This window comes from Palaemon carinicauda, chromosome 21, assembly GCF_036898095.1.
Source record: "Palaemon carinicauda isolate YSFRI2023 chromosome 21, ASM3689809v2, whole genome shotgun sequence".
Lineage (NCBI taxonomy): Eukaryota > Metazoa > Arthropoda > Malacostraca > Decapoda > Palaemonidae > Palaemon > Palaemon carinicauda.
The window spans coordinates 95492341-95508113 of NC_090745.1; the positions used below are offsets into that span (position 1 = coordinate 95492341).

Sequence of the window (15773 nt, forward strand, 5' to 3'; positions counted from 1 at the left end):
CTGTAGTTTAGGCGAGACAAAGAGAGTCCGGGGTCTGTCAGGGATAGCCTTTGTTCTGGTTAGATAATAGCGTAAGGTTCTCACTGCAGAGTACAGTCTCTCCTCCTCCAGATGCCCAATTGTATCACTTAAAGAAGTAAGAAGAAACTCTCTGGAAAGAAAGTTGGACTTTGATTCCGTCTTGGCTCTGAAATCTGGAGAGTATGTAAGGACCACATCCCTTCCTCTTGTGCCTACAGTCTCTTGGCTGTAGCTAATGTAGCAAAGAAAAGTCTTGGTAGTCAAAGTCTTGGAGTAATGCTAACTCGAGAGATTAAAACGGGGTCCCTACTAGAAACTTGAAAACCACATTCAAGTCCCTCTTGGGAGGACTAACGGATAACTTGGGAACCTCAATCTCAAAAGATACTATCAGATAAAGAGAATTGGGTCCTAACACACCTCGCCAAAAGTCATCCTAAACAGAGGCTAGTGGTGACTTGAAAGTTTTAACATCTGACACTGAAAGCTCTCTCTCCTTCTGTAAGTAAAGGAGGAAATCTGCAATCTTCAGAACTGTAGGTCTAGACAAAGTGTGGTGGTTCCTCTTACACCAACCTGTATATGTTATACGCTTATGCTGGTTGTTCAAATTGGTAGTGTGTCTTCGTGCCTTTGTGAGCAGTTCAGCCACTGCTGAAGACACTCCCCTTGCTCTAGCGAGACGCTTGACAGTCTCCAGGCAGTTAGATGTAACAAAGACGATCGAAGATGGAACCTGTGGAAGTAAGGTTGGCATAAGAGGTTGTACCTGACAGGCAAACTCCTTGGAAGGTTTACGGGGAGTTCTTGGAGAATTGCATACCCTTCCTTCTCAGGCCAGAATGGGGCTATCAGTGTCATTGTGCACCTCTACGATGGAAATTTGTAAGATCTGGTCTATCATCCCTAAAGGTGGAAAGACCCAAGTCTGCAGATTCCACCAGACTTGAAGCCTGGTGTTGACCCCTGCAGATTGAGAACCTTTCTGAGGGCTGAAATATGCCGGAAGACGGAAATTTACAGCAGTCGCTAACAGGTCCATGTTTGCTGGCCAAAAGTGTATAACATGATCTACCACCTCTTGGCATAGAGTCAATTCGGAACCTATCACCTGCTCCCCCCTGTTGAGCGTCCGCAATGACATTCTTCTTCCCTGGAATGAATTGGGGTCGGAGAATAACGTTGTGATCCTCTGCCCACTGTAGAATCTCCTGAGCAAAAAGATTGCAAGGTTAGAACTTTGTTCCCCCTTCCTTTAGATAGATCGCAGTAGAGTTGTCTGCATGCACCGCAATCACTTCGGATGAACACAGAGGAGTGAAGTGGAGAAGGGCCCCAGTAGAAGAGCAGAAGATGGCGAGAGTCCTGATGAATTGGGGCTTGGATATAAGCATCCTGGAGGTCAATGGTAAAGAACTCCAATCTCTACAAAGGAGTTGAGGATAGACAGATCGATGATGGGTCACTACCCTCCTGAAGCTTTCGTTACCACAAAAATTTGGCTGAGAAAACTCCAAGAGTTAGGCAGGGCTGGCTCTATGGCCCCTTTGAACTCTAGCTATAGTATCTCCTCCTGAGAGCTTGTTGCTTTACGGACCTGCTGGAGTAACTGATAGATAGTGGCGAACGACTGGTAAAGGGTGATTGAGACTTGAAAGGTATCCTGTATCCTGTACCCTTCCCTTTGTACGATGGTCACCCAAGGGTCTGAATTCAGGACCCCCAAGCCTACCAATGCTGTTGTAGGCAGCTACCCACTTGTTCGAGTGAAGGAACTGGCCCCTATTTCTGAAAACCCTTTAGAACAGGGTTCTGTGAGGACCTGAAATCCTTCTTCTTGTCTTGTTTCCAAGCCTGGAAGTTTGATGAAGCAGCAGCTGTGGACTTGCCTTCCTTGCTAATGAATAGGGCATTTACCCAAATCCCTCTAGGTGTAGGACTGTTTCTGTTGCGATTTCTTTGACTAATCATTTAGCATATCTTCCTTCCGCATCTTGGAAGACAGTTGGGCCCGAGAGAACCTCCTCCAGAATTGCAGGTTCGAAAAGGTGATGCCCGAACATTTGGGATTCCCTCAGTATGTCTTAATGACGCAAGGAAAGAGAAGCAGGGTCTCTACTGAGAAAATGATCCCTCCTTTAACCAGTCAGGTAAGCCTCATGGAAAGTGGCCTCCTCCATCTGGTCAAGGCAGCGTCCAATGGACCTGGCTACCTGTAGGTAGAGGGGTTGGTGCATTGTGAGGAAAGAAGGTTCCTTAAGAAAAGCTGTCAATAAATACCACAGCCACGCCAGCATGTTCCCAACCTCCTGTACTCTTCTAACAAGAGGCTTCCAGTCTCTTGCACTCTTTTACTGTGATATCGACCATGGTGCGATTCCCTTTCACTCGTGACGGTAACATGTCACCAAAGGAACGGTTGAAAGGTGTGGGAGCTGGATCATAAGAATCTTCTTCCAGCTGCAGTTGTCTCTTGGTCTTGCCTAGAGCAATGGTAGGGTATGAGATGCTTCCCACCTAACATCTTTCCTTTGCGTATTTCCTGCCTCCCTGGTGACCTAACTCCAAGGACTCTAACGGTGTCCATTTAGTCAATCTGACCAACTTCTGGTTCTTCAGACCCTGAACAAAGCAATTCAGGTGGGTTATAATAGGAAGCTGAAACGTACTTCACTTGCAGAACTCTCTCTCGGAAGGAATTCTCAGAAAGACTAATCAATTACCTGAAGGAATTAGGGATCAAAGTCTCAAGAGCTATCTCATCCATTTTGTCATCCCAAAGAACTCCTGGAGAATTCTGCATCTCCATGGTTGGTTGAAAAACCTGTAGAAGGAGACCCGTGATCATACCGGGTCCTCGTCCAAGAACGTTGCGAAAACCTGGGGCCTCTGGTAGATAAAAGAGGAATAGCTTTGGGAGTGATGTCTCCCAGTATTACTGGATAAGGAAAGATAAGAATGTCTGAAGAACCTGCAGGATTTTGCAGGAGTGGCCAAAAGTTATCTAAAGTGGGATCTATCGGATGAACGGCTAGGTCACGTCTCTTGTCCTGCCGGTGAGTCCTGGAGTAAGAAGAAATGCGATCTGAGGAAAGATGGGACCCACTCCAGTTGCTTCTCTTTGAAGACTGGCCTCTGGACCTTCGGTCAGAGGAGACACTCTCGAGGACCTGAGGGATGAAAGTCCGGGTGTATGGTTTGAAGAGTGGTTCGACAGTCTTTTGTGACTGGGCCTTGATGTGGATCTACCCTTGGGGTGGACATACTTGAGGTGGACTGTTGAGAGGTATGCCTCCAATGACAAGATGAGCTCCTAGAGGAATATCTGTTGCGATTGGATCTCAGAGAAGACCTCCCTGGGTCTAAAGGTTCATGGTCGTGCGAAGGCGCATGGGAGCTCCCTCGCTGACAGTGAGAACTAAATCTTGACCTCCCTGGATCTGAAGATATAGGATCCTGCGAAGGTGTATGGGCGCTACCTCACTGACGATGTGGAGAACAAAGTAGCAAAGGGGTTTCTTTGTCCAAGTTGCTCATACACACATCAAGGGTGATGGCGAACTGGACCCGCTATCTGCCCTTCTTTATGGCGGGAACACCTTATGGTGTCCGCTCGCCTCAGCAACTGGAGTACCAAGGGCAGGTGTAGAGCTGGAAAGTAATACAGGAACATTTAAAGCACTAAAGGAATTCACTAAAGAGGAAATGTCCTCACTCAGATCTGAGAACTTTGCCTCCCAGACAGCTTACACTTTCTCAAAACAACTTATAATTGCTCAAGCACTGTCAGCGGTAACCATTCTATCTGGAGAAATGGACCGGGCAATGTCTACAGAAGAGTTTAAACTACCTAACCCTCATTCCGGGTCATTTTCCTCTAGAGGTTTTACCCCCCCCCCCCCCCCCAAGACTGAACTAATCTCCAGGGAAGGTGAAGATCTGACCTCGTCCTCCGGTAGAGCACTCTTCATGGCCTTACTCGACTTATAACTACTACGTTTCTTGACTAAAGAGTCCACATACTTGACATATAACTTACGGTCTTCTTTAGAACAACCCTTACACTCATTACAAGTACAGTATCATTAATGTCACACCTAATACTCCTACAGAGCTAACAAAGGGAATGAGTATCAAAAGAAAACTTTCTTCTTATCCTAGTTGAACAATTATTGCAGGAGCAATCAGTCCAAGTCAGATGGCATACTCATAGTACAATAACACCATCAAAGGATCCAAAAACCACTTGAAGGCAACAAATCCAAGGTGTAGTCGATGATGAATAGGTGTATCAAAAACATATGGAATTCTGAAGTGTTTCAGTGACAACAGATGACTAAAGAATGGCTCAGTAACCAGTTGATAGAGAGACCCCCACCACTTGTGGGGGCGGGAGAGAGAACCATGTGACCAACTGTCAATTTTCCGATTGACAAGCAGTTTCCTGTTTAACAGTTAAAGCCGACAGTCTACAGGTATTGTGCTTTTTTTGGTTTCATTTTGCCGAGATTTCCTTAATTCCATTATCTCGACCATGAGACTTTTTGGACTTGTTGTCGGTTGGTCACAATCAATGAGGGTAAGATAATTACTTATCTAATTAGTTACATCTGTTTAGAGCTGACACAGATGTGATCGGCTGAATTAAGTTATACAGGATAAGCAAGACAAACCAAATTTGATATGTATAAAATATGGCAGATGTCATAAGAGTGGTGGGAATAATGGAGAGAATAATGTCAAGTGTCAAGTAAAGCATAGAAAAAGTGGGGGGGCCCAAAGATCATGCATAAACACCACAAAAAATATACTAGCAATCACACACAAGTTAATGCCATTCAAACACCATGAATAAAGTGGCATAACCAAAAGGTAGATTTGTAGAATGAGATCTAAATTAACACAGCAGGAGGAACGGAGTAGGCTTTGAATAAATGATTAGATAATATAGAGAATAACTATAGGAAAAAACATTACCAAAAGCATGCCAAAGCTAAGCAATAAAGCTGCTAAACAGAATTTTTAAGAAGCCCAGAAAAGCAGAGATACCTTATAAAAGCAGATAAGCTGAACCACTCAACATCCATTTCTGAATAGATAGCATCAAGGAAAAATATTGTATGGCATTTAAAACATTACCTATTAGAGATTGAGCAGTTATTCAGACATATATTTCATAATCAATACTAAACCTCTTCAACTGCATTTAAGAATTATATTTAACCCCTTCATTACGAGGCCACGGATCAGCTACTTAAACTATATACGAAATTTGTCACCATTGAATATACAGTACTTCCTCACTCTATAATAACCTACATTTCCATGTTTATTGTTTTACGGCTGATTACAGAATAAATTTGACAAAAGTTTGCCTTATTCTCCATTGTATTTCACTCTAAACATCCAAAATGTTTTTTCTATTCACTGTGCAGTTATAGAATAATTTTTCAGGAATTTGTTTTATATAATTTACTCTAAAATGATGGCAAAGCACTGTTCTTTTATGTGTAAAAAGAATTTATTCATTGAAGTGACTATGTTACTCCGTAATAATTCCATGATAAATAACCGTTGAAAGATATACAACTACTCGTCAGTAATAATGGACTTTACGTTATAAAGAAATGTAATGAAAATATCTATTTGTTTCTTTTAACAAAGGATGTACAGTATTCTATAATGTATAATTTATTAGGTATACAATAAACACAAAACTGATGACAAAATAAACATATTTCTGGCAGAGAGACATAATACAAATTTAGTTCATTAGACAAAGTTTGTTCGTTCGTCTGTCATTCTAGTGTTACTGTCACTATGACCTGGATCATTCCTGTTTAGGGTATTTCATGGGCTTGGGAATAGAGACAGCGCATGAAAGAACATGAAGAATACTCCGTAGAATGACAATAAATGGGAATAATGACAGTAGGCTAACTTTTACTCGTGAAACCAATGAACAATACTAATATGAAATAAATAAGACATGAATATATTATTTTGTAGAAATGATAGCCGAGAAAAAAGGAATAAAATAAGAAAAAACAAATCTCGTCGTGTGTCAACTTGCATTACTGGTAAAACATTTTGCTTACGTTATAGGTGGGACTTGTGAAAATCAAGAAGCGGAAAATTGTAGAACACATATGCCAACATAGAAACACACTAAAATAGACCTTACATAATCGTGAGTAATGACTAGAATCGCAAGTATTCTGATTGGTGGTGGGTTGAAATGTGAGGATCCCTATGTCTCTAAGCTGGGGGTGTTAGGGGGTTAGAATACCGCCTTAGGTAGGGAATGTTACCATTGGCTAGTGTGTGGTATGATTCTACCATGGCAACATAAAAAAATACTAAAATAGCTCTTCCACAATCAGAAATAAAGGCTAGAATTCCAAAGACTTTCTTGGTTGACTAAAGAAAGGAGGGGGTAATATTACGGAAAGGAGGAAATTTTTTGGTGAAATTTTTCAAAGTGTGAATTGCGTGCAATATATGACCATGTGCTATACTCTCTTGTAGGATATATGAGCTATACAAGTAATTCTAACCTCCATAATGGTGTATATTTTTAGCTTAGCTTTTAATAATAATAATAAAAATTTTATTTTGATAATAAAATAAATTTTTGAATATACTTACCCGGTGATTATAATAGCTGCAACTCTGTTGCTCGACAGAAAACTCTAAGGTAAAACTCGCCAGCGATCGCTACACAGGTTGCGGGTGTGCCCAACAGCGCCATCTGTCGTCCAGATACCCAGTACTCAATGTAAACAAAGACTCAATTTTCTCCTCGTTCCACTGCGTCTCTATTGGGGAGGAAGGGAGGGTCCTTTAATTTATAATCACCGGGTAAGTATATTCAAAAATTTATTTTATTATCAAAATAACATTTTTCAATATTTAACTTAGCCGGTGATTATAATAGCTGATTCACACCCAGGGGGGTGGGTACAGACCAGCAATATATGTTTACATTATTATGAGCTAAGAGTTTTTATTTCATTTTAGAAGTTATCAAAATAACAAAAACAAAATAAATAGGTACCTGGTAAGGAAGTCGACTTGAACAATTACTCTGCCTTTTTAAGTACGTCTTCCTTACGGAGCCTCGCGATCCTCTTAGGATGCTGATCGACCCCTAGGATCTGAAGTATCAAGGGTTGCAACCCATACAACAGGACCTCATCAAAACCCCTAATCTAGGCGCTCTCAAGAAATGACTTTGACCACCCGCCAAATCAACCAGGATGCGAAAGGCTTCTTAGCCTTCCGGACAACCCAAAAAACAACAATAAAAACATTTCAAGAGAAAGATTAAAAGGTTATGGAATTAGGGAATTGTAGTGGTTGAGCCCTCACCCACTACTGCACTCGCTGCTACGAATGGTCCCAGTGTGTAGCAGTCCTCGTAAAGAGACTGGACATCCTTAAGATAAAAAGACGCGAACACTGACTTGCTTCTCCAATAGGTTGCGTCCATTATACTTCGCAGAGATCTATTTTGTTTAAAGGCCACGGAAGTTGCGACAGCTCTAACTTCGTGTGTCCTTACCTTCAGCAATGCTTGGTCTTCCTCACTCAGATGGGAATGAGCTTCTCGTATTAACAGTCTGATAAAATAGGATAAAGCATTCTTTGACATAGGCAAAGATGGTTTCTTAACTGAACACCATAAAGCTTCAGAAAGGCCTCGTAAAGGTTTAGTTCGTTTTAAATAGAACTTAAGAGCTCTCACAGGGCATAAGACTCTTTCTAGTTCATTGCCAACCATATTCGATAAGCTTGGAATATCGAACGATTTCGGCCAAGGTCGAGAAGGCAGCTCGTTTTTGGCTAGAAAACCAAGTTGTAGTGAACATGTAGCCTTTTCTGACGAAAATCCGATGTTCTTGCTGAAGGCATGAATCTCACTGACTCTTTTAGCTGTGGCTAAGCATACCAGGAAAAGAGTCTTTAAGGTGAGATCTTTCAGGGAGGCTGATTGTAGCGGCTCGAACCTGTCTGACATGAGGAATCTTAGTACCACGTCTAAATTCCAACCAGGCGTAACCAAACGACGCTCCTTCGTGGTCTCAAAAGACTTAAGGAGGTCCTGTAGATCTTTATTGTTGGAAAGATCTAAGCCTCTGTGACGGAAGACTGATGCCAACATGCTTCTGTAACCATTGATAGTGGGAGCTGAAAGTGATCGTTCTTTCCTCAGGTATAAGAGGAAGTCAGCTATTTGAGTTACAGAGGTACTGGTCGAAGGATACAGATACTGACTTGCACCAGTTTCGGAAGACTTCCCACTTCGATTGGTAGACTCTAAGGGTGGATGTTCTCCTTGCTCTAGCAATCGCCCTGGCTGCCTCCTTCGAAAAGCCTCTAGCTCTCGAGAGTCTTTCGATAGTCTGAAGGCAGTCAGACGAAGAGCGTGGAGGCTTTGGTGTACCTTCTTTACGTGTGGCTGACGTAGAAGGTCCACCCTTAGAGGAAGAGTTCTGGGAACGTCTACTAGCCATCGAAGTACCTCGGTGAACCATTCTCTCGCGGGCCAGAGGGGAGCAACTAGCGTCAACCTTGTCCCTTCATGAGAGGCGAACTTCTGCAGTACCTTGTTGACAATCTTGAACGGTGGGAATGCGTATAGATCTAGATGTGACCAATCTAGGAGAAAGGCATCTATATGAATTGCTGCTGGGTCCGGGATTGGTGAGCAATATATTGGGAGCCTCTTGGTCATCGAGGTTGCAAAGAGATCTATGGTTGGTTGGCCCCAAGTGGCCCAAAGTCTCTTGCATACATCCTTGTGGAGGGATCATTCTGTTGGAATTACTTGTCCCTTCCGACTGAGACAATCTGCCATGACATTCAAGTTGCCTTGGATGAACCTCGTTACTAGCGATATGTTTAGACCTTTTGACCAGATGAGCAGGTCCCTTGCGATCTCGTACAATGTCAGTGAGTGGGTCCCTCCTTGCTTGGAGATGTACGCCAAAGCAGTGGTGTTGTCCGAGTTCACCTCCACCACTTTGCCTTGAAGGAGAGACCTGAAGCTTTTCAAGGCCAGATGTACTGCCAGTAGCTCCTTGCAGTTGATATGCATTGTCCTTTGACTCGAGTTCCATATTCCCGAACATTCCCGTCCGTCTAATGTCGCGCCCCAGCCTACGTCCGATGCGTCCGAGAAGAGAACGTGGTTGGGAGTCTGAACAGCCGGGGGCAGACCCTCTCTGAGGCTGATACTGTCCTTCCACCACGTCAGGCAAGACTTCATCTTCTCGGAAATGGGGATCGAGACCGCTTCTAGCGTCTTGTCCTTTTTCCAGTGAAATGCTAGGTGATATTGAAGAGGACGGAGGTGTAGTCTTCCTAATGACACAAACTGTTCCAGGGATGATAGCGTCCCTATCAGACTCATCCACTTCCTGACTGAACATCGTTCCTTCTTCAGCATGTTCTGGATGCATAACTGGGCTTGGCTTGTTCTGGGGGCCGACGGAAAAGCCCGAAAAGCTAGACTGTGAATCTCCATCCCTAAATACACAATAGTTTGGGATGGGACCACTTGTGACTTTTCCATATTGACAAGGAGACCCAATTCCTTGGTCAGATCTAGAGTCCACTTTAGATCCTTCAGACAGCGACGACTGGAAGAAGCTCTGAGAAGCCAGTCGTCCAAATAGAGGGAGGCTCGGATGTCCGCTAAATGAAGGAATTTGGCTACATTCCTCATCAGCCTCGTAAACACAAGAGGAGCTGTGCTTAGGCCAAAGCACAGGGCTTGAAACTGGTAGACAACCTTTTCGAAAACGAATCTCAGATAAGGTTGGGAGTCCGGGTGGATGGGGACGTGGAAGTAGGCGTCCCTTAGGTCTAAAGAGACCATCCAGTCTTCCCTTCTGACCGCTGCTAGAACCGACTTTGTGGTCTCCATGGAGAACGTCTGCTTTGTGACAAAGACATTCAGCGCACTGACGTCTAGCACCGGCCTCCACCCTCCTGTCTTCTTTGACACCAAGAAGAGGCGGTTGTAGAATCCCGGGGTTTGATGGTCCGAGACTTTGACCACCGCTCCCTTCTCTAGTAAAAGAGACACTTCCTGTTTCAATGCTCGTCTCTTGTCTTCCTCTCTGTACCTGGGAGAGAGATCGATGGGAGACGTTGCTAGAGGGGGTTTCCGTACAAACGGGATCTTGTACCCCTCTCTGAGCAACTTCACAGATTGTGCATCTGCGCCTCTCTTTTCCCAGGTCTGCCAGAAGTTCTTGAGTCTGGCTCCCACTGCTGTCTGAAGAAGTTGGCAGTCAGACTCTGCCCTTAAAGGACTTGGTTCCTTTCTTCTTTCCTCGTTTCCCTTCGGCACGAGCACCTCCTCTGCTGGAGGCTCTGCCACGAAAGGGCGGAATAAAACGGGACGCTGGAGTGTCCATCCTTGGTCTAGCTGACAAGGTAGGCAAAGGGGTGGCTTTGCGAGCTGAGGACGCAACAAGATCGTGAGTGTCCTTCTGTATCAAAGAAGCGGCAATTTCCTTAATCAGGTCTTCTGGAAAAAGGCACTTGGAAAGAGGAGCAAACAGAAGTTCGGATCTCTGGCATGGTGTAACTCCAGCTGAAAGGAATGAGCATAGGTTTTCACGCTTCTTAAGGACTCCGGACACAAATGATGCAGCAAGCTCATTAGACCCATCACGTACGGCCTTGTCCATGCAGGACATAATGAGCAAGGAAGTCTCCTTCTCTGTCGGAGAGATTTTTCTGCTTAGAGCTCCTAGACACCAGTCTAAGAAGTTAAAAACTTCGAAGGCTCTAAAGATACCTTTCAAAAGGTGGTCCAGGTCCGAAGATGACCAACATATCTTTGAGCGTCTCATGGCAAGGCGGCGGGGAGAGTCTACAAGACTTGAGAAGTCGCCCTGGGCAGAGGCAGGAACTCCCAAGTCGAGAACTTCTCCCGTGGCATACCAGACGCTCGATCTAGAAGAGAGTCTAGCAGGGGGAAACGTAAAAGCTGTCTTCCCTAAACTCTTCTTGGACTGCAGCCATTCTCCTATCACCCGCAAAGCTCTCTTGGACGAGCGTGCGAGGACGAGTCTAGTAAAGGCAGGAGTGGTTGACGGCATGCCTAACACAAACTCTGACGGAGGAGAACGCGGAGCCACAGAAACAAACTGGTCCGGAAACATCTCTTTGAAAAGGGCCAAAACTTTCCTAAAGTCCAAAGAGGGTTGCGTAGACTTAGGCTCGTCCAGTTCTGAATGCGGTTCATCTACGTGTGCAGCAACATCATCATCAGAAAGTCCCTCATCCGATAACTGATGAGGGAACGGCAACGGAGTGGGTAACGGCTGGTTAGCTGAGTCCGGTCGCACGGGTGCATGCGTGACTGAGCCGGACGCAACGTCATGGAACTGCTGCCCAGTCTGTGAGCTGGCAACAACCATAGCAGCGCGGGGACGCACAGCGTCTACTCCAGACTGTCTGGACTGATGTGGGTGAGCAGTGGCAACCACACTGGGTTGCGGAGGTTGACGCACCGCGTCAAAACAAAACAACTCTGACGGTTGTTGAACCTCACGAACGTCAACGGATACCTCCGTGCGTCGCTGAACGTCAACATGCGGCTGGCAGATCACACTGGAACGCATGGGTGGCGGAACTCTCTCAACTGGTGTGCGTGAGAAGGTTACCTCAGCGTCCACCGGACGCTCAACCGATCGTGTGGGCGGTTGTAGGCAAGGAGCTGCACTAGCTGGTGCGGCAGCAACCTTCTCCGCACGAAAGTCCTGCATAAGAGACGTTAGTTTAGACTGCATGTCTTGCAGTAAAGACCACTTAGGGTCTACAGGAGCAGGTGCGGCGACAGACGGTGTAACTGTCTGAAGCGGTACCGCTTTGCCTCTCTTAGGAGGTGAGCAGTCATCGGATGACTGCAGCGAGTCCGAACTGACAACTGGGCCGTTGGACTTGTGCGGAAGGGACCGACTTGCGCTTTAACGGTCGTGAGACCTTGGTCCATGGTTTCTTGCGAGAAACACCTTCCGAAGACGAGGTATAAATGGGCTCTCTCGTCTTAGTTAGGCAGGGGCGATCTTGGGTAGATACGCCCGATACCACGGAGGGAACGTCTGTTCGCTGATTAAAGCCTCTCGAACCCATCTGTCGTACGACATTGCTTCTCCCCTGGACTTGGGAGCTTGCAAGAGGTCCCGGACTAGGAGGACGACAGGCACGAACAGACGAACCCTCAAGCGCAACACTATCCACAACACTATCACTCACTTTATCACTTCCCACTGCACTTTTGCACTTCAGCTCCTTCACATCCGCCATGAGCTGATTACGGTCACTAGCAAGGGACTCAACTCTCTCACCCAGAGCTTGGATGGCACGCATCATATCAGCCATCGAAGGTTCCTGAGTGCCAGGAGGGGGATTAGGAGCAACCACTACAGGGGAAGGAATAGGTTGTGGGGCATGAGGAGAGGAAATATCAATAGAACGAGAGGAACTTCTCCTAACTCTATCTCTCTCTAGCCTACGTGTATACTTTTGGAATTCGATAAAATCGAATTCCGAAAGCCCAACGCACTCCTCACACCGATCTTCCAATTGACAGGTTTTATCCCGACAATTGGAACAAACAGTGTGAGGGTCGATAGAAGCCTTCGGAAGACGCCTTGAACAGTCCCTAGCATTGCACTTCCTAAATTTTGGGACTTGTGAAGGGTCAGCCATTTTGAATTGGTCAAAGGGGAATTCAAAAAACTATCAAAAAGTCATCAACAAAGAATCCGTTATCAAAAAGAGTTCAAGGATTTGTGAAGAGAAACCCTGCACAGCGAAAGCTCAAAACTAGAATAATGTACTTCACCAATTAGTTGTGAAAAAACTCCAGTTTAGCAACAGCGAGTAAGTACGTCTTGTCGATAGCATGACAGAGAGAAAATTGAGTCTTTGTTTACATTGAGTACTGGGTATCTGGACGACAGATGGCGCTGTTGGGCACACCCGCAACCTGTGTAGCGATCGCTGGCGAGTTTTACCTTAGAGTTTTCTGTCGAGCAACAGAGTTGCAGCTATTATAATCACCGGCTAAGTTAAATATTGAAAAATAATAATAATGACATAGCTGGAGGTCACCGTATGTATCACCAGGCATGATTTTTGACGCATAACGACGCCATGGTAGTGAAGGGGTTAATGTGTCCAACACACACAAAATAAAACAGAATTTTTACATCTAAAAGGCTGTTACAGCAATAAAGTTGCATTAATCTCTCCTAGTCTACGATCAAAATATAATATTTCAATTGCAAAAACTATGGAAAGAGTAAAGGTTACTTCATTACAAAAAAACTGCTTGTTTGATCTGGCAATGTAAAATTTTTAAAGTTGATTGCTTATTCAATATCAACCATAAAATATACCAATGAAAACAAAATTACCGTACACACAATTAAATGAATGCAGAGACAAATCAAACTAACCTGTCAGAGCAAAGAGTGGCAATATACTGGTTGGATGGATCCCATGCGACACCTTGCACAAAACCTTTATGTTCTTTCAGAATTGACATGTGTTTACCTGAAAGTGGATAATTTATGGTATACTCTCCCATTTTGATGAGAATTATTCATATTGCTATAAAAATCAATCCTCTTTCATCATCACAACAAACTTGGCTTACTAATGAAAGTATGCTAGTATTTTGAATTTTGTACAAATATCAGTTTAGCTTATGTAATTTGAAAATTATAAGATAGTCACAGGAGCTAAATGTTAAAACTATGCCAAATTATTAGTCAAAGTCTTACCTTTACTAACATCCCACAATATTGCACTATTATCCACTGCCCCAGAAACTAGATACTGAGAACACTTAGACCAAGAAATGTCATAGACATCTTCCAAATGACCTCTAAGCATCTTGTGTATTACCCAAAGTTCTTTATTTTCCTTTTCTGAATCTTCTGTAAATATATCACCTTCAGCTAACTCCTGTTTCTTCCACAATATAATAGCAGCCTCTGTATAAAAAAAAAATTAATAAGAACCAATTTAAAGCAACAACATAAAGTTAGGCTGCTTCAACATTCATACAACTCCATATGAGAACCTTTTTTTTTTTCTTTTTGTGATTCACCTTGACTTAAAGTTTCTTATAATCCACACATAAATTACAATGGAAAACTTAGTACCATTTTTATAACAAACTCAACTATAATACAAATATCACAAATTTTTGCTAAAGTAACATACATTTTTCCTAAATATAAAACCTAGGACCTTTAACCTCTTCACAACAAGGCCGAGGAGGGCTACTCAAGCTATATACAAGATTTGTCACCATCGGATATACTTGCTCACGTAGTCTATAATAACCTACATTTCCATGTTTACGAGGGTAATTAAAAAAAATCTGTGGAATGCTCTCATGGCCTGAGTGCCGACAAGATAAAACATGTTCGAATATGTCAGCCAGAAAGAGCATGATCTTTGCTATATATCATTTGCTAGCAATTAGTATTTGCCTGGAAACGAAGCCGTGAGGTGATAGTTGATAAAAGGTAGTTTTTTTGCCCCATGGAATGTGAGCATTTTGAGATAAGAATGATCATAAATTTTATAGTACAGCTTGGTTGGAAAGGGATGGAGATCATTCAAGCTTTGCAGAACGTTTATGGGGATCATGCTCCCAAGAAAACTTGCGTTTACAAATGGATTGAAGCGAAAGAAGGACGGAACCCTTATTCCTGATGCCCATGAGTGTGGTTAGTAACAGAAGGAACAGAATATTTTGATACCACTTACTGGTTAGATAGTTTTTGGCACAACCAGGTCCTGGAATGAAACGGCGTACATGTAGTAGTAGCAGTGTGTGCAGATATTCCTAATGAGGAAGGTTCTCAGCATGCATTGCTTCTTACTCTCCCAGTGAAATAAGTAAAACGTCCAGGAAAGGGAACGAAGGCGGAGCCCTTTATTCCTACAGGCAGTGCGTGAATATTATTGTAACAAACCGAGCACAGGTAGCAGGTGAGTACCTGTACCACGTACTGATATGTCTACTCAGATATATGTACGTTCTAGATATGCATCAACCCACTTCATGAACAATATGAGAACATACTAGGATCCCTTCCTCGAGCAGATATGTTCTTGGTACCACATTCTATACCCCCATGGGTTAGAGAAATAATAGGAATCACTCATACGTGACTCCTATTGATAGGTTTTACTCGCCTTCTTCAATGACATTATCCCTAAGTTTCCTTGAAGCACCCTTTCTCCCTTTAGGATACTCGTAGTCAGTCTCTAATGGAATGGAGCAATTGAGTGCCTGTCCTTGGTTAGGGAGGATACTTGCCAACAACTGTGCAAGCACAGTGTGGCATCTTGTTGCTTGTATAAGTGTTCAGATTAGACTTAGAGTCGGTTCCAATCCCTACCGCACAAATGAGTTGGATGACTTTGGCGTATGAGAAAATCTCAGGGCATGAAAGATCCTATGTTCTACAATGGTTTCTGCGAGATAGAAGATCTAGATCGTGGAACAGTTTCACCATGTCAGAAGATCTCAAAAGATTTCTGGAATGGTGATGCTGAGAATGAATGTACCAATCCCCTGGTGACTCGAAAGCAACAATCACCCGATGAACAAGCTTAAAGTTCCGATCATAGAATGCAGCAAATCAAGTGGGAAACAATGACAGTGGAAAACAAGCATGGAGAAACTCATCTTGAATGGTGAGAAC

The 15773-nt window shown here is 43.7% G+C and overlaps 1 protein-coding gene across 1 annotated transcript in view; it reads right to left on the reverse strand.

Annotated features, from left to right (window-relative positions):
• Caf1-105 (chromatin assembly factor 1, p105 subunit) overlaps positions 1–15773 on the reverse strand; it is a 100156-nt gene that overhangs the window by 61294 nt on the left and 23089 nt on the right. The window contains exons 4-5 of the mRNA XM_068345129.1: positions 13833–14045; positions 13506–13602 (exon numbers count right to left, since the gene is read on the reverse strand). Of these exons, the coding sequence (XP_068201230.1) occupies positions 13506–13602; positions 13833–14045 (310 nt within the window). The remainder of the gene's footprint in view (positions 1–13505; positions 13603–13832; positions 14046–15773) is intronic.